At 42.8% G+C, this 24,644-nt stretch overlaps 1 protein-coding gene across 7 annotated transcripts in view; it reads left to right on the top strand.

The window, feature by feature from the left end:
* The window catches only part of Asph (aspartate beta-hydroxylase), a 226,473-nt gene that overhangs the window by 175,117 nt on the left and 26,712 nt on the right, over positions 1-24,644 (top strand). For all 7 annotated transcript variants that reach the window (XM_052716096.1, XM_052716095.1, XM_052716090.1 and 4 more), the window contains 2 exons: positions 3,014-3,103; positions 8,741-8,878. In XM_052716096.1, the coding sequence (XP_052572056.1) occupies positions 3,014-3,103; positions 8,741-8,878 (228 nt within the window). The remainder of the gene's footprint in view (positions 1-3,013; positions 3,104-8,740; positions 8,879-24,644) is intronic.

The following is a 24,644-nucleotide window of genomic DNA, read 5'->3' as shown; positions in this document are numbered from 1 at the left end:
CATTGCGGAGGCATCCTAGTATCTGAGTGCATGCTTCATAGGCAGCATGTGCCTAGACCCTGACTGAATGTCAAGAGTCACCAGCCACGTGAGGAGCTTTGTTTGGCATCACTGTTGCCAAAATTGCCAACAGAATCCATTTAGGCAAAGTTTTGTTTGGGTTCTTAGTCTCTGGGAGTTGCTCTGTGTCACCGTGGGGATGGCACGGCAGAGCTCCTCGGGTGGCAGAAATGTGTGACAGTGGCTTGTTCACGTTGTTATCCCTGACCACTAATTGAAGCACAGGAGTGGGAGGTAGAGGCCGAATAACTCCAAGGCCTGCCCCTGGTGACCTACTCCTCAAGCAAGGTTCCACAAGCTCCCAAAACAGTGCCTCATGCTAGAGACAGCACGGGGGCCCGCCGGAGATGCTTCAGACTTCATTAACAACATGAGCAGACACTGTTTGGAAAAGACTTTAGGAAGAAGTTCCTAAAACTAAAGTCATTATAAAGTGGTTTTACTTTTAATTAGCATTCACAATTATCTAAAATGACAGATTTCATTGTGATATTTACATATGGTACATAGCATACATTGGCCGTTCATTTCTCCCTAGTATAGTTTTTATATATTGGCAAAAAGTAGACAAAGTTCACTGATAGTCTCTTAAACTATAGACAATGTACTAAGTGCTTTTTTTTTCACAAATTAATTAAGTATGGAGTGTAGCTAGAGTTTTCCTGCCTGGCCCACGGTCAGGGCAAATCTCTCTCACCTGTCAGTCCCACAGCCGCTCACACCGGACCAAGTAAACACAGAGACTTATATTGGTTACAAACTGTATGGCCATGGCAGGCTTCTTGTTAACTGTTCTTATATCTTAAATTAATCCATTTTTATACATCTATACCTTGCCACATGGCTCGTGGCTTACCAGCATCTTCACATGCTGTTTCTCATCATGGCAGCTGGCAGTGTCTCTCTGACTCAGCCTTCCACTTCCCAGCTTTATTCTCCTCCTTGTCCCACCTATACTTCCTGCCTAGCCACTGGCCAATCAGTGTTTTATTTATTGACTAATCAGCAACACATTTGCCATACAGAACATCCCACAGCACTTGAGTCTATTCTAAAGGGCTCCAGCTGCCTCCATGGCCGTGTAGACTAGATAGACTTGAATGCCAAGGCTTGGCTAATGACTCAAAGTCCTAAAATACGAGGTTGCTTTTTCTACCATATTAAACTGAAGCCTGGACAGTTTACCGGAATCACGCTTGGTCTTGGTCAGGGCTATCGCAGAAAATTCTTGCTGTAATAGAAATATCACTTATGTGTATTACTCATACCAGCCATGTGAGACCATTCAACATCTAAAATGTGGCCACCATGACTGAGGAAGAGAATTCAAGTCTATTTAAGTTCCATTTGTTTTTGTCCGAATAGTAACAATGGGGTGGTTAAGAGTAAGCTCTGCTACAGAGAAGAGCTACAGTATGCACAGGTAGCTGGTGAGAGCTTCCAGCCCCATTACAGTAGCAGTAGGACTGGCTTCTGTGACACTTCAAACAATTCTCATTGCTGCAATTGCCGCCTTTCTTGAGAATTCCCACGTTGTGTGTAGTCACGCAGACTTGTACTTTCCTATTTGGCCCACAACCCTGGGGTATAGAGCTGAACAGTGGTACCCCCCTAGATGGCATGTATTCTCATCAGTCCGGGCTATCATCGGACTCTACAGACTTTCCATTCTTTCCAGGGCCACGTGGACATGTGCACTGGTCTGATTTAAAGGGCCCCATGTCTGCTTTCTACTCTGGAGGCCTGATAGTGTTCTCCGAGCTATGTCGGTGGGAGAACAAGATGTAGGGCACTGGTCTGATTTAAAGGGCCCCCCCCTTCTCCTTTCTCTGGAGGCTGCTGGTGCTCTCCCATCTTCGTCAGTGGGAAAACAAGATCTAAGGCAGATGTTTAACACACAAGGATGTTCCATGACAGTGTCAGTCTGTTGTGTTAGATGCTGTTTTCCAGCACTGTGCAATAACATTTCTTCTGGGAGAAGATAATAACCTTTAAGAGTGTGTGTGTGTGTGTGTGTGTGTGTGTGTGTGTGTGTGTGTGTGTGTGTGTGTGTATTTTTAACCATGGGAATGTAGAGCATGTGCGTCCACATCATGTACATGTACAACTTGCAGGAACAGGCTCTCTCCTTGCAACATGTGGAACCTGAAACTCATACTCGGGTCCTCAGGCTTGGCAGTCAGGGCCCTACCCATTGAGCTATCTTGCCAGCCTTTTGTGGGGAGAACTCAAAGATGCAAATTTTCAGAAAAGAAGTCCTTACTATTAAACTAGTTCAGATTTTTGTTCAACTTTTTACTTTTCCATATTCATTCTCTTAGTATTTTCTTTTCCTTTTTTTTTTTAAGCAAAAACATCTCAATTCTAGTGCCTGTGTGAAAAGTGGGAAGAAATAGCAAAGCGTTTCACAATAGAAATTGTTCAGTAAAAATTACACATGTCAGAATTCCAGTTGGCTTGAATCCTGTGAATTTAGTAGGAAGTTTCATTAACTACTTGTGACACATTTGTTTGGGGTAGAAAGAAATATCACTTACACTCTGACTGTCATCACTTGAAACAAGAGCAGTGCAGTGTTTGGGTTCAGGGATAAAAAGACTCTAGGTGGCATATGGTCAGACTTGGAGAGCAAAATGAATGGGAAAATACCCTGCCAGAGAAATCATCTGCAGTATTGAAAAATGATTGCTCCCACTGTAGAAGTACACAGTGCATCCTAATTTATGGGCTCTTAGGTAATGATAGATGTATTATTAAATTTAGATCGATAATCCCATTTTACACTGTAAAATGTGGACCAACCTCACTGTCAGATTTTAATAATGACATATAAATTTCAGGATCTTAGGTTTTCCTATGAGATATTGTAGTTCATATATAAGGAAAATCTACCCAAAACAAGGAATGAGAGCTCAAATGTCACTCTTCATGTGGTAACACTGTCCTCTTCCAGGAAGGAATCGAATCCGGGGATCCTGGCACAGACGATGGCCGGTTTTATTTCCACTTGGGAGATGCCATGCAGAGGGTCGGGAACAAAGAGGTACCACTGACTGGGTTTGTGACTTTATTTCAGTAGATAATGCAGTGGGGAGGGATTATTCCTTCTAGGAACCAATTAGAACTTCACAAACATTTTTAGCATAAATTATTAAAGCAGTATTCTTATAAAATATTTGGGATTTGGATTTTACTATTTGTTTGTTTGCCAAGGTATCAAATATGTAATCTGAAAAATGCCTCTTTTGGTGTGTGTGTGTGTGTGTGTGTGTGTGCGCGCGTGTGCCTGTGTGTCAGTGCGTATCTATGAAAGGTAAATGCTGCCTTGGAAAAGTATCTTTGAAATCAAGGGATAAAGAGGTCTATAAAGTTGTTTTAATTTTAAAAAACATTTACGGAGTTTAATTTTTGTTTTGTTTTGGGAATTTCTGCAGTAGTTGTTTTTAGAACTATTTGACTAATCCCTAAGCACCGTGGTCTTCATGGTTAACTATGTAATTGTCATATTAGATTTAAGCTGATCGATCATTTGTAGCTAGGATAATGACAGGTACCAACACATACACACACACACACACACACACACACACACACACACACACAATGTTTTAACTAAAACAAGTGGCATATTATCTTCATGATTACCTTTTTCCTGAGTACAGTTGTCAGCTTGTATAAACATGACATTAGTCGTGAAATCATGTACCATGAGTTTCTAGCCTTGTTCCAGTCCACCGTGACTTACATGCCAATAAAAAGCGAGGCCCACCTCTTCCATCCTGTACCATTGTAGGAGTTCTAACTCAGCTGTCTCCAGAATCTGAAGATAAAAGTACAAATGAGACAGTGACTCTTTGTAACCATTGCCTTCCATATGTGACATCTAAGGACAACACAGCTTCCAATTTCTAAGTTTAATAAGAATGGAAGACCCTCTGGGCAGCTGAAAACTCAGAAGCAAGGGGGTTCGGTCGTGACTATGCAGTCTCCTGCAAGAAACACGAAGAATTCAGAGCAGAGGAGGTTTGGATGATCGACATTATTTCCTTTCTACGTTTCTATTCTCGAGTACTCCCCCTTTAACCTACCAATCATTTGACTAAAATAGAATAAACCACTGGAAGGGAAGAGAAAGATGGCGGAAGACATTGCAGATGGGTAGTCATTGTTTTGTTCCTTTGTGATTTTTGATGTAAAAAGAACCCTCCTTTGAATGAGAAGGATAAAAAAATGTCTGCTACAGCATCCAACATTGGGTAAAAATTCGTGTTCAACTACTGTAAATATAATTGTCACTAATTAATTTATCTTTGAACATTCCATGGTACAGGCAAAGACAGATAAAAGAAATTACTTTATCTCCTATCTTAGATGAGAACAGCTCTTACTTCAAGGACAATGAATTCACTACTGAACACTTGTTATGAGCCTGGTATTTAAGCCTGGGGGACTGTTCTACCAGCATAATTATCATTAATATGCAAAGAACAGCACAGTTCCTGAATTTGGAAGTTCAAGAGGATTCATCCTTACAGGGAACAGAAGCAAGCCCATAGAAGCCCCGTGTCAGTGTAGCCCAGTATTCGGTGTTGAGTCAGAGCTTACCTACTGGGAAGCAGCTACCTTCTGTGCCTTCATCCATGGAGCTTACTTCCATCCTGAAAGAGGATGGACATGTGAGAGGCAAGCCTGCAGCCTCTGCCGCAGGGCTGATGGGAAAATGGCCATTAATGAACGGTTTTGCTACTATGGAGGAGAAAGAGAGTAAGACAAGCCATGGCAGCCCTGCAGCAGTCAAGCTCCAGGGCTCCCTAACTTCTGTCCGAGTGCTGTCTTCACATCTAGTCTCATTCTCCAAGTGCCGTACAGGTTCACGTGCAGTTTGAGGGCATTGCATGAAGGTCACACAGCAAGCCCCTATTCTCCTCTGAGCTATCTTCCTCCCAAATTCTGTCTCTGGTTCCTTTATTGCCAACTTCTGAATCAAAATTGGGGTCAGCCCTGGCTCCTCCCTCTTCTCATCCCTTCCCGAGGGCCAGTTCTGAGGAACAGGCTTCCTGGGCTCATTGGTAGTCTTTGTCCAGGCCATGTTAGTTCCCATCTCTCATCAGCCTCCTTGGTGGTGGTTGTAAGAACCTGGTTGTTGCTTCTTACATTGGTTTCATTTTCTGCATGGCCACCTTATTCTCAAAACATCTGTGGTTCAAAATAAAAGAAAGCCTTATTTCCATGCAATGTCATTTACAGTTCCACACAGGCAAGTTTCAATCCAGTGTTCTCACCAAAAGCGTGTCTCCCATTCAGTGTACAGACACTCCAGACAGACCAGCTCAAGCTAGACCACTCGGGGTCATCCATCGTCGCGCAGATTTCTGAATCGGAATCTTTTACTCTGTGTGTGTGTGTGTCTGTCTGTCTGTCTGTCTGTGTGAAGAACACATAGCAATAACTTGACAAAACTAGAGAAGACGTTGATAATAGAGTGCCTTTAAGAAGGTAGCCTAAGGCTGGGGATGCAGCTCAGTTCCTAGACTGCTTGCCTAGTGTTTCTGTCCCCAGCACCACCTCAAGTAGTGCATCCCATAATACCAGCACTCAGGAAGTAAAGGCAGGAAGATCAGAAATTCAAAGCCCATCTTCAGCTACACAGCATGTCTGCGAGCCACCTGGGCTGCATGACCCTATTTCCAAAAGAACAAGAAAACAAAACAAAAAACAAGGTAGCTGGAGAAAGCTGGGAATGCCTGCTGTCGACCTTACTGTTTTTGTTATGTTATAAACCTCTTGATAAATAAGAACAGAAGTGGAGGTCTGCTACACAGGTTTCTTACTTGACTGAATTTTCTACAAACTTCTGTCATTTTATATGCTTTTTTTAATCTAGCCTAATTCATTGAGCCCATTCTATAACGTAGCAGTAGAAGCAGTTTTTAAATTTCTGATCTGTCGTTTTGAGGATTTTATTTACAATAAAGGAGAAATGATATAGGAGTGCAAATTCAAGGCTCTTCTTGTTCAATTTGTAGTGGATAGTGTAAACATCAGAACAGGCTGCACGATAGTGTGAACCCGAATTGTAAGGGCCCCGCTCACCCAGGCATCCAGCACAGGGCAGCCTCAAACCCAGAGGAACTGTAAGAGCCTCTCTCACCCAAGTGCCGAGCACAGGACAGCCTCAAACCCAACACCCTGAAGGCTGCAGTGTGAGCCACACTGGCCGGTTTATCCTGTGGTTACTTTTTTTCTCCACTGTCCCATCAATATGCCTAGTCCTTCAAATGAATTACTGATGATTGAGAAATTAATGAACTACCAGACTTTTAAAAAATCATATGTTGTAATTAATAGTATTCAGTTCAACAGCAGAAGGCTTTGGAAATAAAGTCCTAAGTCCTAAATTCAAGTTGGCTGAAGCAATAATGATCAAATTAATTTCAAAGATGAGTATGATTTTCTTCTTTTTTTTTGTGCCTGACATCAATTAGCCATTTTAACTTTCTGGCTTTAAAGAACTCTGGGCCCAAGTTACATATGTTTCAAGGACAATATATAAGAAGTATTAGCATGTGTGCTCCTTGAGATTTTAATGAGAAAGGTAATTAAATAAGATTCTTTTTGATGGTTTCAAAAAGTGATACAAAGAGTATTTTTAACTTGTTTTGAGGAGACTCATATTGAATTGAGCCATTACATTATAATCCTCAGCTTCACCATTTATAGAATGGAGATGTTTGGGGCTGTTAGAAAGATCTGATGAGGTCACTTATGTAAAAGGCAAATAATGGAGTGTTGTAGAAAACAGGAGGGCGGTTGATCCCACCCTCTACAGTGCTAAGCAAAGACATCTTGAAACATAATTGTTAAACATGTTCAAGTTAACAGTTTCATACACTAACTAAAATATGATTTTATTTACTTCCAAGTTTTTTTCATATAATAAAATAAAAAAGAAGTTAATAGTTTCTAAGTTTAAATTTTTGTATCTGGAGTTTTACAAAGAAGGTATTTGAGCTAACATTAAATGCTTCTTTTTATTGATCAAAACATGTATATTTAACCAGGTATGATGGTCTCACAGGCCTATGATCTCAGCAGTCAGGAAGATAAGGCAGGAGGATTCCAAGTTTGAGGCTACCCTGGTCTAGGTGAAGAGACACTGTATATGAGGTGGGGAGGTACACACATTTTTAAAAAGTCAGCTCTCGGAAGAGCATGCCTTAGACAAGATGTATTAATGGTGGAGATGTTATCCAGTATGCCACTGGAAACTCCTCTCCAAAGACAGTGGGCACGTGGGCAGGCAGCCTGGGGAGGGCCACTTGGGGACGTACGGCAGGGCCTCTTTTGGACCAGCCATATGGAGCAAGAGTCTGCTGCCAGCTGTCCATGAAGAAGCTGGTCTTGGAGGCCAGTTGTATCACCAGAGGCAGCCTGAAGCCGTGAGTGCTGTCCAGCCTGAAGCCATAAGTGCTGTTCAGCCTGAAGCCGTGAGTGCTGTCCAGCCTGAAGCCATGAGGGCTGTCCAGCCTGAAGCCGTGAGGGCTGTCCAGCCTGAAGCCGTGAGGGCTGTCCAGCCTGAAGCCGTGAGGGCTGTCCAGCCTGAAGCCGTGAGGGCTGTGCAGCCTGAAGCCATGAGTGCTGTCCAACCTGAAGCTGTGAGGGCTGTGCAGCCTGAAGCCGTGAGGGCTGTCCAGCCTGAAGCCGTGAGTGCTGTGCAGCCTGAAGCCATGAGGGCTGTTCCTCCCTTGTTGCAGGAAATGTGGCACACTGTGAACGAAAGTTTCCATTAAAGCATCTGATATAGGCTATCATACTATTTATTGCCAACTCAGAATAATATTTCCTTTTTATCTATTCTGTCACCATAGGACATCAAAGAAAGTTACTATGAAAAGAAATTACTTTAGATCTTAGCAGCCCAATTCAGTAAATAGCCAATGTATTTGAAATCATTTAAGTCATAATCCATCCCTTATAAAGAAAATACAAAAATAAAACTTACAAAATGAAAGCTAAATACAAGCGTGGCTTCCTTTGGCATCCTAAGTTATGTGTCTACTAACAAATTAGTTCTAAACTGGCTTAGATGTGTGGAAACCAAAATAGGCGGGGCATGAATCCAGAATCCCGAGCTGACAGCCTGAGAGTGGGAATGAACCGCTAGTGCTCACTCATCCCAACAGTTCATAGACACTTAGTTAAACCACAGAAATTTCACCAGGTCTCATCAGGTGAGATCCGTATTTAATTATTTCAAAGTACAGATAGTCCCTGAGTTAAGATCGGCCATAAGTTTTTCAGGCTTTTCAGTTCTGTAGAGTGTGAAAGCAGTCTGTATTCAGTAAAAAGCACACTTCAAATTTTGGCTTTTGAGCTCTTCCCAGGGCAGCAATATATAGCACCATTCTGTCCATGATGCTGAGCTGTGGCGGTGAGCTACGGCCCTGTCAGTCATCCATCCAGGAGGACCAAAGGGCCCTCTGCAGCAGCTCTGGTGCTGAAGAGGGATATGCTGTGCAGTAGAGAAGGAGATTTTCACTGTGGAGTATCTACAATGAGTCTGCAAGATGGCCCCACCACAACTCAAGGAACATCTGTATTAGCTTATTACTTCCTTCAATTTCAAAATAAAAATGTTTCCTCCAAAAGAGCAGTGTGAAGCAGGCTTTCTGTCTTTCAGGCGTATAAGTGGTATGAGCTTGGGCACCAGAGAGGACACTTCGCCTCTGTCTGGCAGCGTTCCCTCTACAATGTGAATGGCCTAAAGGCTCAGCCGTGGTGGACGCCCAGGGAGACTGGCTACACGGAACTGGTGAAGGTGAGTGCTAGCTTCCACAGCAGCCCACTCAATCTGCTTCTTGCTGAGACCACAGGTTGTGGAAGGAATGTTAGAGAAAAGGTATTTTCTTTCTTTCTTTCTTTCTTTCTTTCTTTCTTTCTTTCTTTCTTTCTTTCTTTCTTTCTTTCTTTCTTTCTTTCTTTCTTTCTTTTTTTTTTGTTTGTCTGTTTTTCTAGACAGGGTTTTCCTGTGTAACAACCCTGGCTGTCCTGGAACTTGCTTTGTAGACCAGGCTGCCTTGAACTCACGGAGATCCACCTGCCCCTATCTCCTGAGTGCTGGGATTAAAGGTGTGCACAACCACACCTTTATTTTATTTTATTTTATTTATGGTATTTTGTTTCTAGTAAATAATCTTCTTCTAGTTGAAGCTTCTTGAGTCAGGCCTCCATCATCTGTACCTCTCTCAACATTTCTGTCTTTCAAGCACCCAATGTCAGCTGGTTAAACTCTGAACATGTGCAGACCTCTTCCAACCCAAAGCTCTAAAATCTTTTCACAGTCTTTCTCAAAACAGCACGGTCAGATTCATCACAACAATACCCCATGTCCTTGGTATCAATTCCTGTCCTATTTTGCTTTCTGTAGCTGTGATAAAACACTGACCAAAACCAACTTGGGAGGGAAGGGCTGTTTCAGCTTACAGGTTACAGTCCATCATCAAGGGAAGCCAGGGCAGGACTCAAGGCAGGAACCTAGAGGTAGAAAATGAAGCAGACTATGGAGATGTGCTGCTTATTGGGTTGTTCTTCACGGTTGCTCAACCCACCTTATTATACATCCCAGGACTACCTGCCCAGGGGTGGGACTGCCCTCAGTGGTCTGCATCCTCCTCCATAAGTCATTAATCAAAAAAAAAAAAAAATGCTCCCACCCATATGCCCAAGGGCCAGTCTGATAAAGGCAGCTCTTCAATTAGGGATCCCTCTTTCCATGTGACTTTAACAACTTAATAGCTATAAAACATGGGAATGTTTTGCATCAGTAGATTAAATCTAAATTTAAAGATTATGTGTGATTTGGGTACAGATTGGCAAGCTTATGTTTATTTTAGGTTAAGTATATTCATAGGCACATTATTAAAATGAGACTAGGGAGGAGGTGTAAGGCCAAGAAACCTTATTCCAAACTGTCTCACCCATGACAAATCAAATTGATTTACTAACAGTTTCTGTATGTTTTATATTTCAAATGGGAAAAGAAAAAAAACCTTACACTATTGGTCAGATGGGCTTCCCTGTTTTGGCCTCAGCAGTGTGTAGAAGATGTGTTTTAAATTAGTCACATTTTTGTGTGAAAGCACCAAGAATGCAATGCCCTTAAGATTTACTAAACTTTAATGATGAATTTGGTCTGTTTGGGAGGAAGAGCTTCAACATGCTTTTAATGTACTTATGAAACAAGCCTTACTCTTAAAACAGTCTGGCAATGATGTAGATTCTTTTAGGAGGTCTACATCCAAACAGAAAGAATACAAGAACACCTTGATGAATCTACAGCTCTTAGTGTGAGCTGTCATGGTAATTTTCCTCCTAAGAGTCCCTCTCTCAGAGCACGTGCCGGGCTCTGCTGATTCCCCTGCATCATTCACATTTCCTGGACTCTTGGAAGCTGGGTTACCTGCTCTAGCTTTCAGGATGTTTTCAAATTCCAGGAACAGAAATGAAACCCAAAGATTGCTTCAGCAACGGGAAGCCTGATTGATTCTCATACTGAAAGCCTGGTCTGAGAACAGATGTCATGGGTGGGTCAGTTAGGAATAAGATTTCTCTCCTTACACTTCCTCCCTGGTCAGCTCTGTGCTGGCTGTGAAATAGCCACCAGCAGTACCGGGACTGGAGCTGGGAAGAGTTAAAATGCCTTGGGCCACCATGCAAACACTGGAGACTTCCGGCAGACCCCTCCTTTTTTGATGAGCGCTGTCACATGGTTACTCACAGTTACAAGGAGCCTGTGGTTGCTGGCAGCAGACTTCCAGGAGGAGAGAGAGTTGACCTCACCACCAACCCAGGACAGTGGCCTGTGACTGTGAAGTTGTCCTCAAGCCAACAGAGACACCCCAGGGGTCTTCCTCTGAATGAGTGGCTTACCTGGAGGCGGGGTTGGGGTTGGGGTGGGGGAGTGGGAGGGTAGATACAGGGTACTGTTGGGAAAGGGGGGGTGGAGGTGAGTAGATGCAGGGTACTGTTGGGAAAGGTGGGGTGGAGGTGAGTAGATGCAGGGTACTGTTGGGAAAGGTGGGGTGGAGGTGGGTGTAGATGCAGGGTACTGTTGGGAAAGGCAGCCCACAGTACTTGGTGTCCTTGCTGTCTCTGGGCATGTGCGTGCATGCCTAGATTTTTTTTTCTCCATTTCTTTTCTTTCATTTTTGTCATTAATTTTTAAAGCTACCTTCACTTTTTTGGTTTATCTGCTTGCTATGAAAATGTTGACTAAAGTTGTACTACCCAAATAGACTTCTCACTTCGTGGTCTATACCCAAATATATTAACATTCATTGTAAAAATTTGTATACTGTGTAAACTGGTTTCTGTGCCTTTCTAAGGATGGTTTTAGCCAGTGTCTTGGTCCATGTGGAATGCTATAACAAAATCCCACAAACAGAATGTCTTAACGGCAACAGCATGGTTTTAGTTTTCAAGACTCTTGTATCTGGGAAGTCTAAGCTGAAGACAGCAGTAGATGGTGTCTGGTAAGAGCTTGCTTCCTGGTTCACAGATGGCGCCACCTCACTGGGTCTTCATATAGCAGAAAAGGCACTGTTCTATCAGTACGTTACTAAAACTGTGGTTGTATTAAGATTGTAAATAATGTGTTAACATCCACTAGGCTAAAAAAAAAGTTAACAACTGTGGGTGTATATATGGAGAAACTGAAACCTTGAACACTTCAGATGAGTATAGGAAATACTAAACCCCACTGAATTACAAAAGCTAATTGAATAATTTGTGTGGGATGTGAAGTATAGCTGAATAATCTGTTCAAAATATGTAACATAAAATAGTAGTGTGTAGTAGTTCAAACACAAAGAAAGCAGGTATCTGCAGAATGATGAAGGACCTAACTTCATCATCATCAAAGCAAAATGGTGCAGTAGTTTAGAGCGTGCACTCCACAACCTCACTGCCTGCTTGGATGTTCTGAGTCACTAGCTGTGTGACACTGCCTGTGTTCTTTGTATTTGTGTTTGGTTATCTGCAGAATGCGCATGGTGTTGGTTCTACCTGTGTTCTGAAGATTTAATAAGCAGGCATGCTCAATAAGCATTAGTTATTGTTATTGTGATGGTTGTAATTTTAATTACATGATTTTGTGAATTTCTATAACTGTAAAATTAATTTTGCAGTATCCTTTATTATTTGAATAATAATGTAATAATTAACAGCCACTGAATGCTTTCTACCAGCTATCAATGTGCCGAGCACTTTTATGTAATATTTCTAATCTAATCTTTACAGCAGCTCTAAAAGGTTATTACCCACTTAGATATAAGTGAACTAAAGATGAGAACAGTTAAGACACTTGCTTGAGTTCTTCCCGACTTTAGTCCAGGCAGCTTAACTCTGAAGTCAGCATCCTCCCTTGTGCCCTACAATGACCTTCAGAGTTATTGGCGTTTGCTCTTAGGTCATATGTTCTCCTTTTGCTCGTCAAGTACTTATTTCATAATTGCATTTAACTGAGCTTCTGGGTTTCAGCACTTGCCTGATTCAAGCTCAGCTTGGGTGTGTAGTCAAAGGCTTTTCTCTGTCCCACCCCATCCGGCGGCCACTTTAAATAATCACTCAGAAGCTTAATATTATTTATAAATGCTTATCCTATTGTTCAGGCTTATTACTAACTAGCTCTTACAACTTAAATTAACCCATTTCTGTTCATCTATATTTTGCTACCTGGCTGTGGTGTTACCAGTCTGCTGGCATCTTGCTCCTTGGGCAGCTGGATGACCTCTCAGACTCTGCCTTTCTTTCTCTTTGTATTCACTTTGGCTTTCCTGCCTAGCTATATTCTGCCCTGCCATAGGCCAAAGCAGCTTTATTCATCAACCAATAAGAGCAACACATATTCGCAGCATACAGAAGGACATCCCACATCATGGGTGTCCATCTGGGAGTCCAGCAGCATGGAATCTCAGCGTGGGTGACGTCTGGCAGCTCAGTTCTATGGGATGCTATTTTACTTTGATACCTTAACTTGCAGCAATATTAGTATCATACATCAAATGACCTTTTATAAAGAAAGCCATTTCAGGGCAACTGCTACCAGTAATGACTGGATACTGAGGAACCACAGGGTTCATCACTATTTAGTTGCCAAACACACACCAAAATAGTCTTCCATTTCCAAATTCCAGATTTGAAAATTCTGGGTCAGCGTCCAGTCACTGATATCTTGAAATGGAAACCTTCCAGGTATGGTGGCTGTGACATTTGACCAAAATAATGTCTTTCTTTCTTTCTTTCTTTCTTTCTTTCTTTCTTTCTTTCTTTCTTTCTTTCTTTCTTTCTTTCTTTCTTTTTTTTTTTTTTGAGACAGGGTTTCTCTGGGTAGCTTTGGAGCCTTTCCTGGAACTCACTCTGTAGCCCAGGCTGGCCTTGAACTCACAGAGATCGGCCTGCCTCTGCCTCCCGAGTGTCAAAATAGTTTCTTAGAGTGTGTGTACCTCCCTTGAGTGACTTGCATTATCTGCCAGTATGTCTTCATTCAGGATACTCAATGTGCTCAGAGGCAGAGAGTGACGTTTCGGGATGTGAAGGATAGCTGAATGATCTATATTGATGCTGTGGGATGAGGCTGAGTAAAAAGTAGCCCAGTGCTATGTCCCCACTTTGTCAGCTCTCCCTGTTCCCCTTCCTTGTGCAGCTTATAATTGAGCAGCTCTGGCACTGAGGTTATCAACCAAGATGGAAGAGACAGAAAAGTGGTGCAGTGGTGCTTTCTCTTTGGGGTCTATTTTCACTAAAAGTGGGCAGGTGAAAGCCGGGCGGTGGTGGCGCACGCCTTTAATCCCAGCACTCGGGAGGCAGAGCCAGGCGGATCTCTGTGAGTTCGAGGCCAGCCTGGGCTACCAAGTGAGTTCCAGGACAGGCGCAAAGCTACACAGAGAAACCCTGTCTCGAAAAACCAAAAAAAAAAAAAAAAAAGTGGGCAGGTGGTTGTATCAGTTCACAAATATCAGAGTGCCAAGTTCCTGGGAGATAGTTAACTTAGAAGTTGATAAAAGATATGGAAGGTTGAAAACAGAAACTATTGCTTGTATAAGAAGAGCCATCACACCTTGAGAACTCTGCTCTCCGAAGTTAGCATTTTGATCAGCGCTAGTCCGTGGCCAGTTTAGATGCAAACACGTATGCATAGAAGTCACTGTAGCACATTCAAAACCCAGAGGTTGAAGTGTCTGCTGGTATTTCTTTCCTCTGATGCTTACTTCCTTGCATTGGGCACTAGGTGAAAAGACAAATTCCTGCATTGTCCCTGAGCCTCTCAGGCTGGCTGCTCTGATGTCGGCAAACAAACAGCATGTGGGAGAAGCTGCCTTTCCTCACACTGTGATTTTATTTCAGCTGGAGAAGGTCCCAGCAGCACGAGGCCAGGGGCGTGCAAAAGAGTGATTGATTAGAGTGGCACTCTGTCCGGTTCCGTTAGATGCTGCTCTTTTTAACAATTCCATTGTGTATGAATGACTTCACCTGGACAAAAAGAGGAATTAACCAGTAATCATTATGGTAGGGCTTTAACAGTTCTTTCTCTGTGATTAAATATTTGAATGTTTTCAATGAACTTGAACTTTGAAATGAAATGGACTGAGGAAGCAAAAAAATGTCAGATGTACTGTGGAATTAAGCTACAAATTAAGAGGATTAGCAATTTTACATAAAAATCAGTGCTGAGCTGTAAAGAAGCATCCAAAGTAATTCCTTAAGATTTACATAATAGTTGAATCTTACTGTTTAAGGCACACTTCAAACTTTTTGGACTTCAGTGATATCTTCACTGCAAATGCAATAGAACCGAGCTGAGGTGAATGAGTGACTGAGGCCTGTGTGCTTAAAGGGGACCTTGCAGGAGGATCCCACTGTTGCAGGCGGGCACATGTTTGCTGTCTGTTCGCACACTGGGCAAGTAACTGTATCCAGTCGAGACTGCTTCCCTCTACATTTGAATAATTGCATCGGTTTCTCCTCTCCTGCAAGGTTTTGTTCAGACTCAAAAACAAGGAAACCCACCCCTCAGATGTTCCTGTGTGCTGTTTAGATGCTGAGACAGAGAGCTGTAGGGAAAAGGCCTGCCTCCAAAAGTCTAGGACTAGGCTTAACCATAGCTCCTAATACCACAATTGAAGAGTCAAGTAAGAGTGAAATGCAGAGATTTGATCTATACTCACTGGGAAGAAGAACAGAAAAGGGAGTCCAGGGTTTCCAAGTTTATCCTCAGAGTCTTTACATGAGCTTTGGATAGACACTTCTTGGGTGATTTACATGCCTATGTTGAGGGGTAAGCTGTGGCCCAGTGTTAAGAAGATAGCCTGGCTTTCATCCTGCCTCAGTCACCTTGTAGGCCCAAGTGAGAAATCTGTTCTTTTTAGCAAAAGCTGCTTCTAACGGCCTCTTTAAGATCATCATCTATAAACCAAGTATGGCACAGAACAAAATACCACATAGTCTGTTGAGTTAAACTGAAAGGCCATTTTTCTTTCTCAAAGTAAAATAAGTAAGTTTTCAATATTTGTCAACACAGAAAACAAATTGGCTTGATTGCCAAAGCTTTTGAGGAACTCGCAGTGCAGTGTTGGATATTTCTGAATGATTGTCTATAGTTCATAGTCCATTTTAGGCTTAAAAATGCTTTCACCCAGTAGTTCCTGGTCTGTGGCTTGACATGCACATGTACAGATCAGTGTCTGAAGTGTGCATGTGCCCATGCATATGTTTGTGTGTCACTTCAAAGTCCCTGGAGCCCTCAGCTTGGGATATTTCTTCTGGCAAATGCAAAGGTCCAAAGACCAAACAGCAATAAAACTGTGACCCTACGGCCTTCGGGAGCCTGCCTGGCAAACTGACTTCACTAAAATAACCAACCAAGGACAGCAGCTGAGTATAAATTAGGCTTGCAGAAGGCCACACTCCTGTCTCTAGTGACAATTCAGAAAGCTGGGCAGTGACTTCTGTAATGTTAGCCCCAATGGTGGGAGTCTGATTCACAATAACACTTTCCTGTCCATGGCTCCAACTTAACCAGAAGAGACCAAGAAGGCACCTTGCTGGTCAGATCTTCCACGGTCTGACTCTCTGCAAACTCAGAAAAAAAACAACTTCTGCTGTTTTTGTTTGACTGGTTTTGATTTATTTTCCCAATAAAAAATGATAGCAGTTTTCTTTTATCTTTATATTCAAACTTAGAAAAACAGAGAGCTAGTCAGAATGCATTAGGGCCAGCGGGAAATTGTTTCTTTGATCTGCAGAGGTTTTATTAAAATCATTGCACAGAGAATTTGCTGTGAGACTCTATCCTCACTCTGTGGCCTGTGGTCCGTTCTATTACCTCAGTTCTGTTCTCCCCAGCCCGGGAGCAGGGGCGGGGGGCAATGCCTCCATGTTAATGCTGTTTCTAAAGCCTGGCACATTATTGCTGAGGGCTTAGAATGAATGCTAAGATTTAAGACAATTGATTTTATCTCAGAAAAGGCATGTAACTCCTAAAATAAGATAATTGCCACTGCAGAATAAGTTATATAATTCCTAATATTCCTAATAAGCATATTCCTAGAAAGTCAAGTAAGTTTTGGTATATAATATATGAATGCACCATGGTTATCATTTTTTTTCTAACTTCAGCTAAATGCACAGGTGCCTACACACCCCTTTGACCACATCCCTTCTTTTAATTTACTACCAGAACCTGTCAAAGTAGCTGATACCACAAAAAACTTTCTCAGCTATCTGCTTTTTCAGTTTTTCCAAACAGTTACTCTGAGCTCTGTGAGTTCTTGTATTATGTTTTTCTGCGGATTAAAAACATAGCTTTTCTTTTCTCTAGAGAAGGATCTCACTATGTAGACCAGGCTGGCCTGGAACTCAGAAATATGCCTGCTTCTACCTTTGCAGTAGTAGGATTAAGGGTGTGCATCAACACACACTGCAAAATATAACTTCTCTCCCCTTCCTCCATGACTTCTATTTGTAAAAACATATCCATCCTCTTGTTGATACGGAGTTATCTGGGATCCAGCATCTGCTGTTTGCTTTTCCGGCTAGCGCAGGTTCTAACTTGAACGTGTTTCACTGTGGTGGCTGAATTACATCTCTCTCCCCAATTCATGTGTTGAAGTGCTAACCAAAAGTACCTCCCAATGTAATGATATTTGAAGACAGGACCCTTAGAGAGGCGAGTCAATTAAGAACAGGCCATTGAGGAGGGCCTTACCCCAGTCTAATGGAGCTTTTCTCAGAGGATGGAATTTAAATCCAGAGATGGAACCCAGAGGTGCATGCCTTCAGAAGACAGGCCATGTGGGGACCCAGTGAGAAGACAGAAGAGTAGGTTTCCCTATGGCTTTTCAAAGGGCCTTTAGTGCGAGTTGTCCCTCCCCATATTCTTCTCAGAGACTTTTGAAAGAAGCTTTTAAAATGAAGACCCTGGGGCAGTAAGTAAGTGACCCAGAATCACAGCTGATTGATAGGTGGCAGAATGAAATTTGCAAAGTAAGCAGTCTATCTGAGAAACAAGGAAGAGGGAGGGGGAGGAGGGGGAAGAGGAGGAGGAGGAGGAGAAGATGGTGGTGGATGCCTAAAAGGCATCAGATGTCCAAGAGTAGCACAAAAACAGCATAAGGCAGGGATGCTTTTAAATTATAAAGAAGACCTTGGTCTTTGCACTGATGTCCTGGTATGACTTCAAAAGCACGAGCCCAAAAGAGCCCAAACTGGAGCAATGGGATCCATTAAACTTCTGCACAGTGGAAGCAATCAATAAAAGGAAAAGGCGACCTTTTCACAGGATGTGAAAACATACTTGCAAAGTCAACGTATAATGAAGATTTCACATCTAAAATATATGAGGACTCGTGCACCTCCAAGGCAAATATTCTGATTTAAAGTGGCTAGGACATTCTTCCAAAGAATGTGTACAAATGACCAACAGGTGTGTGAAAAGTGGGCAACATCACTAGTCAAAGGAAAGAAAAAGCAACACCTCAGTGACATGTCACAATACGCCTGATAAATGAGAACAAGTGCTAGCAAGGAGGGGAGAGCTTTCTCAGGCATCGATGGTGGGAAAGTGAGTTGGTGTAGCCGTCATGGAAAACAGTGGGAGACTTTTTCACCAAACAACTTAGAGCACTATAATATGACGCAGCAACCATGCTTTGGGGGATATAATCCAGAGAAAGAGATATCAGCATCTGAGCCTCCCCCCTACTTCTACCCCAATCCATTGTAGCATTATTCACAATATTCCAACATATAACAATACTCTGCATATCTACCAACAGGTATGTGGATAAAGAACATGGTAAATATGCCCAGGAGAACACTGCTTGGCCTTTGAAAAGGAGCCATTTTCATTTGCAACAACATCAGTGGTCCTGAAGGGTTTATAAGTCAGGCATAGAAAAATAAATTCTGTGTGATCTTATATGTGAAATCTGGAAGTCAAAATGAGAGTAGCAAAGAATGGGACAGTCAGTGGTTGTCATGAGCTGGGAGAACAGAGAATAGGGAGATGTTGGTCCAATGGCACAAACTCTTGAGTCACAAGGGGAGCAACTTGATGTGTTGTAGCATGCAGAATGGATGGTGAAGGATGTGGTCATGAATTTGAGTGTGGACAAGACAATCTTCACAAAATATACAAATAAAAACTATCATATCATACCCACTGAACCTACTTAGCCTTTGCCAAGTGAATATTCTAAGATAAAAGTGAGATTTTAATCACATTGGATAACAAGAAAAACTATAAAAAGAAATGTACCAGGCTTTCTCTTTTTAGGCCACCAACCATCTTCCAAATCATGATACGGAGACTTATTAGTTTTGAACGCTTGGCCTAGCTTAGGTTCCTTTCTGGCTAGCTCTTTTGACTGAAATTAATCTGTTTGTCTACCTTTTGCCTCAGGGCTTTTTACTTTCTTTCCTTCTGTACATCTTACTTTCACTGCTTCTCTTGGCTGCTGGCTGGTGGCTGCCTGGCTTCTGGCCCTGGGTGTCTCCTTCATTCTCCAGTCCTCCTCCTTCTCTCCTAAGTCTAGATTTCTCCTCCTGTTTATTCTCTTTGCCTGCCAGCCCCGCCTATCTTTTTCCTGCCTAGCTATTGGCTATTTAGCTCTCTATTAGACCAATCAGGTGCCTTAGGCAGGCAAGGTGAAACAGCAACACATCTTTACATAATTAAACAAATACAGCATAAACACATGTAACATAACTTTACACAGTTTAAGTAATATTCCACCCATACCACAAACAAATGTAACACATCTTTGCCCAGTTAAAATAATATTTCACGACAAAAAATGATTAGTTACCAAAAAATGTACATTGTACATAGTCTAGCCTTCAATCAGGGTCAGCACACCCTCAGATATTTTTAGGCATGCAATTTTACCTGTGGTGTGTTCTCTCAAGAACAGTAGTCTAGGAATAATGAACAGCCTAGCACTGATCCCAGGTCAAGCAAGGTCACAGAGCCCCAGCAGCAGCTGGTGTGGATCACACCATGAAAGTGGCCTGTGGGATGATTACCTTGGAAAAGGAGAAATTCTATGAGGCTTTTGACAAAATGTGGAATCCTGCACCCCAAATGCCTGGAGATAGAAGTGTTTCAGAGTCAGCTTTGGGGTTATTATAATGAGATGTCTTGGGGACAGGAGCACAAGGTTCATTTGTGCTTCAGATGCACTTTGCACCCATAGGCTGAAGGTAACCTTATACAATACTCTGCAGAATTTTTCACAGGAAACAAAGTTGTGTGGTGTGTGATTTTCTACTTGTCATTGCTCATAAAGCTCCAGAATTTGACACCTTTGGGGTTTCAGGTGATTGGAGTAGGCACACTCACCTGTGGCATTAAGAGATCTTGTAGTTACTTTTTTCAGAGACAATAAAGTGATTGGTTACATACTTTAGAAATCTAAGCCACTGAAGGAAAATCAATTGTGATCATTACAACTCAAGTATGAATGATACTTCATTGTCTTATTATAAAATCTGAATGTGAATTTACCCAGATGTGTGATAGGTTTGTGAAGTTAATGATTACCAAGATGAAAAAGAGAAAGCCATCAAATTTTTAAGCGGCTAAGCTTCCCTCATATGTGAGTGATAGTGTATAAATTCATAATCAAGAATAGTAATGTACACATCTTATTTAGATATAAGCAGGCAAAGGAACATTTAAAAGAATGAGCTGTGAGTGGGTCAGGGTGTGGAGAGACCATCATGTTGGTTGTAAGACCTGTTGTAATAGCTGACTAGTTAACAAGCATGGACTTTTTTAATGAAGTGAAAAGTTGGTGAGGAGAATAGTAAAAATGAGTTTGGCTTCAGTTTGTCCTTAAAAGAAAGGTTTTTTTTGGAGGGAGGATCCAAAGAATATAACCCATGGTTTATGCCACTCAGCTGTGACCCCAGCTTCAAAAGAAAGACTTTGCAGAAGTCAGTTTTGAAGAGCATAAAGAAGAGGACTTGAAAATGGCTGGATTTTGGAAAGGGCTATGGGGTGGGTAGAGCAGCCTCGAGGAGGCTGCTGGGACGGGCCGGAGCGTTAGGCGGAAGCGGACCTGGCACACTGCAGTTAGAGGTGCCTGAGATTCTAAGTCTATTTGTAGGTGAGGAGAGAGGTGAGTGTAGCTGAGTTTACTCAAAAGGTAGTGTAGATCTAAGGTTTATGAAGCCATGTAGCCCTGTAATGACAGACCTCTATGCTCAAAAATCCATATAGCTCTAAGAAGCAACATGCATCCAAAGGGGCTGGCTTCCTAGAAACCAGCTCAGATATATGGATCACTTAATTTCTCTTTCTGGTTTTATCAAATGGATGAATTCAGGACCAAAGAGATCATATTTCAAAGGAAGCCTTACACCTTTAATCCCATGCAGAGGCATATGGATCTCTGTGAGTTTGAGAGTTCGAGGCCAGCCTGGTCTACAGAAGAAGTTCAAAGGAGACTTGAAAAATGTGTAGGCATTGCTCCCTCTATGTCCAAGTCTCTGCTATAATTAAAAAAATTTGTGCAACTCAGACAACTGTGGAGAAGATGCATATTGTCTCTTTTACTCTCTTACTATGTACCCCCCCCCACACACACACACACAGACACACACAGACACACTCTGCCATGGTCTGGATGCCGTGTCCTTGCTGTGTCCGTATGTTGAACCCCTGATTCCCATCTTGAAGGCATTCAGAGGTAGGAATTTTGAAAGGAGATTCGATCATGAAGCTGGGCACTTATGATTTTCCTGCTGACCCTGTGCAGTCTTTGTGAGTTTTTAGGTGAAAAGCACCGCTATGAAATAGCTCTTCTGCAGACACCAAATCCTCCGAGTCCTTGATCTGGGACTTGAGTGCCCAGAAATAAAAAACTAGATTTCTGTTATTCATTTTATTATGTATATAGTGTTCTGCCTGCATGCCAGAAGAGGGCACCAGATGTCATTATAGATGGTTGTGAGCCACCATGTGGTTGCTGGGAATTGAACTCAGGACCTCTGGAAGAGCAGCCAGTACTCCTAACCTCTAAGCCATCTCTCCAGCCCTGATTTCTGTTATTCATAAGCCACTCCGTCAGTGGTATGTGCTGTACCCACAAACTGACTAGCACACATGCACACATGTGCACTCAGTGTAAGCAGGTTTGAGTTTTGTGTACTTTTTTCCTTGGGATAATATAGTTAAAAGTTTGTCCATGGTGACTGAGCATGCCTGTGTGAACCACTGTGCATGGGAGCTTATGTCAACCCTGATTCCTGAGGGCTCTGGGGGACAAGCTAATGCTTACCACAGTATAGTTTCTGTGCCAAAGTGAGACCCTCTTTCTTTCCATGGGTGCCTTAGGCATGTTTGAGGAGGAGACAGAGTGAGGCTTTGGGGTACTGGTTCTGCTGGGCACAGGCCTGCAGGCTGTGGGCTCAGTAACCACTTCTAAAGTAATTTTGTGTTCCCTGAGGAGAAAACCTTCCCCTAAAGCAACAGTAGAGATCTTGCCAGCCATTAATTTCCGTGACAGAGTATTGAACTCAAAAGAGAAAATAACAAGTTGATGTTCTCCAATGGAAATAAATAGAAATCTCTGTCGCTCTTGATTGGTCTTGGCAGTCTGCAAAGGAACACAAGCAATAGAATATGCATATGATTAGAGCGTGATTTATTAGATGACCAGGGCCTGGTTAGTGTCACATTGGCTGGCTGCAGCCTGGGGGGCTGAGGAAAGCAACACCTGCTGCTCGAGAACAAACAGGATGCAGCTGTGGAGGAGGCTGCGGTCTAAGCCCCTAGCTCACGTTGCTGGTGAAAATGAATTCAAAGGCCGGAGTCTGGTGTCCAGTGTCATTGGCAGCGGGAGCAAGCCTCACATACTGAGAAGTATAGTCTCGGAAAAAGAGAGAGGGAGGAAAGGGAGAGGGGGGAGGGAGGGAGGAAGGAAGGCAGGCAGTCAGGAAGGAAGGAAGGAAGGAAGGGAGATCTATCATAAACCAGCTTCCTTCCCCTCCTGCTTTTAATTCCATGCATGCTCTCAGCCAGTTGCATGATACCAGCCATGTTCAGGGTAGGTCTTCCCCCCTCACTCCTCCAGCCTTCCTGCCACTTGTCTCTGGAAGTATCCACAAGGATGCCCCTACCACACGGATGCCCCTACCGCACGGATGCCCCTACCGCACGGATGCCCCTAGATGTGTGCTGTACTAGTTTTCTGGGCGTCTCTCGGTTCACTAAAGTTGATAACCAAGATCACCCATGGCAAGATGGGGAACGTGTGGCATTTTAGACATGGTCTGGACGCAGGTGCTAGGACCCCTCCACATTGCTTTGTTCTTCCGGGCTGCATCTGTCACCCAGCTCAGCTGCCACACACAAGGGAACAGAAAGAAGGCTTTAAAACAAAATCCAGGTAGGCTACATAGCTCAGCAGGTTAAGGTGATTGCTGCCAAGCCTGTGACTTGAATTTGATTTCCAGGACCCTCATTGCAGGAGAGAAATGACTCCTTCAAATTGTCTCCTAACTTTCTAATGTAACCTGTGACATGTATGCGTCCCCCTTCACACACAGGTAAAAATAACTAATTAATTAAAAACACAAAAGGAAAAAAATCATTACTACCATGGAAAAGTACCTTGGCAACATTTCCCACGGAGGCTGAGGGTGAAGGTGCGGCGGGGCTGACATTTTATATAAAAAGACAGCCTGTTCTTCAGTAGAAAATTTAAATTATATTGAGTGATGCAATCACTTTAACATTTTCTCCTAGGACTTTGTGCCCTATTTTAGTAACAAAAGATCAGCTGTTCCCAACTATGCCCTTAAAATCAGCTTTCAAAAGAAATAAAAGGAATTTCTAAAATCCTGGGGGTGGGGGAAAGAAAAGGCTTGCCCTTATAAGGCTCCAATAACATCATTTGGAGAGTAATTTCATGTGTTAGAGAGGTAATTCTCTCCTTGTCTATGTGACAGATTCACAAGAATCTAACAGATTTATCTAGCAACTTGAACAAGCTACAATAACACCAAGGAGTGTGGCAATTTAGGTACGTTCAGGACGTGCGCGGACTGCAAAGTCCTCGAGTGAACTTTTTCTTCTTTCCCAGCATCTTGAAATTCTTAACAAAATCATCCTATTCTCTCACTCTGGGAACCTACCACAGCAAAGACTTTCGAGTCTCCCTGTATTGGAAGTGCCCTTTGGCTTCCTAGCTCTAAACTGCCGGCTTGGGATGAATAAATAGGAGAAATGGTTGTTGGACTGTGTTGAACAAGGACAGGTGATTGACACCCGTCCACAAAGGCATCTGGAGGAGGAAGTGTGCATGTTGAAGGGAGGTGGTGATGGCTCTCTCAGAAACAGAATGATCAAAGCATTCTCTAATCAAAATCTCTTGCCCTGCAGTATTTTAAAAGCCCTCATGTGTTCGCATGATATAAAAATGCTCACTGGTGTTAAAAGAGAGGATGGCAGCCGGGCGGTGGTGGCGCACGCCTTTAATCCCAGCACTCGGGAGGCAGAGCCAGGCGGATCTCTGTGAGTTCGAGGCCAGCCTGGGCTACCAAGTGAGTTCCAGGAGAGGGGCAAAGCTGCACAGAGAAACCCTGTCTCGAAAAACCAAAAAAAAAAAAAAAAAAAGAGAGAGAGAGAGAGAGAGAGGATGGCAAATCTAGCCTTCCAGATCTCAGTTGGCTTTATTGGTGATTCCAGAATTGGGCAGCAGTCTGCATTTAACTTCTGAGAATTCGCTGCCCTAGGAGCTGATTGTATTTATAGCCAGAGAAAAGGAAGTGAATTTCAAAAAGTGGAAGCAAGGCAAGTAGCCGCATTGGTCGCAGCTCGAGTCTGTCCTGTTTGAGTGTGGTTTAACAGTTGGCATCTGGTGGTTGGCTGAGAGTCACCAAGGTGCTCCCAGAGTAGCTTACAACCTGTTTACGTATCCAGTTTCAGTGCGCACTGTATGAGGAATGCTTGAGGCGGTTTGAAGTTATGCATGAGGCAGCAGCTTCACGCTGGGCTGTTCTGTTAGGTGGTGGGGTTTTGG

Source organism: Peromyscus californicus, unplaced genomic scaffold, assembly GCF_007827085.1.
Source record: "Peromyscus californicus insignis strain IS unplaced genomic scaffold, ASM782708v3 Scaffold_5__1_contigs__length_169319896, whole genome shotgun sequence".
Classification (NCBI taxonomy): domain Eukaryota; kingdom Metazoa; phylum Chordata; class Mammalia; order Rodentia; family Cricetidae; genus Peromyscus; species Peromyscus californicus.
This window is presented reverse-complemented; position numbering and strand designations above follow the sequence as displayed.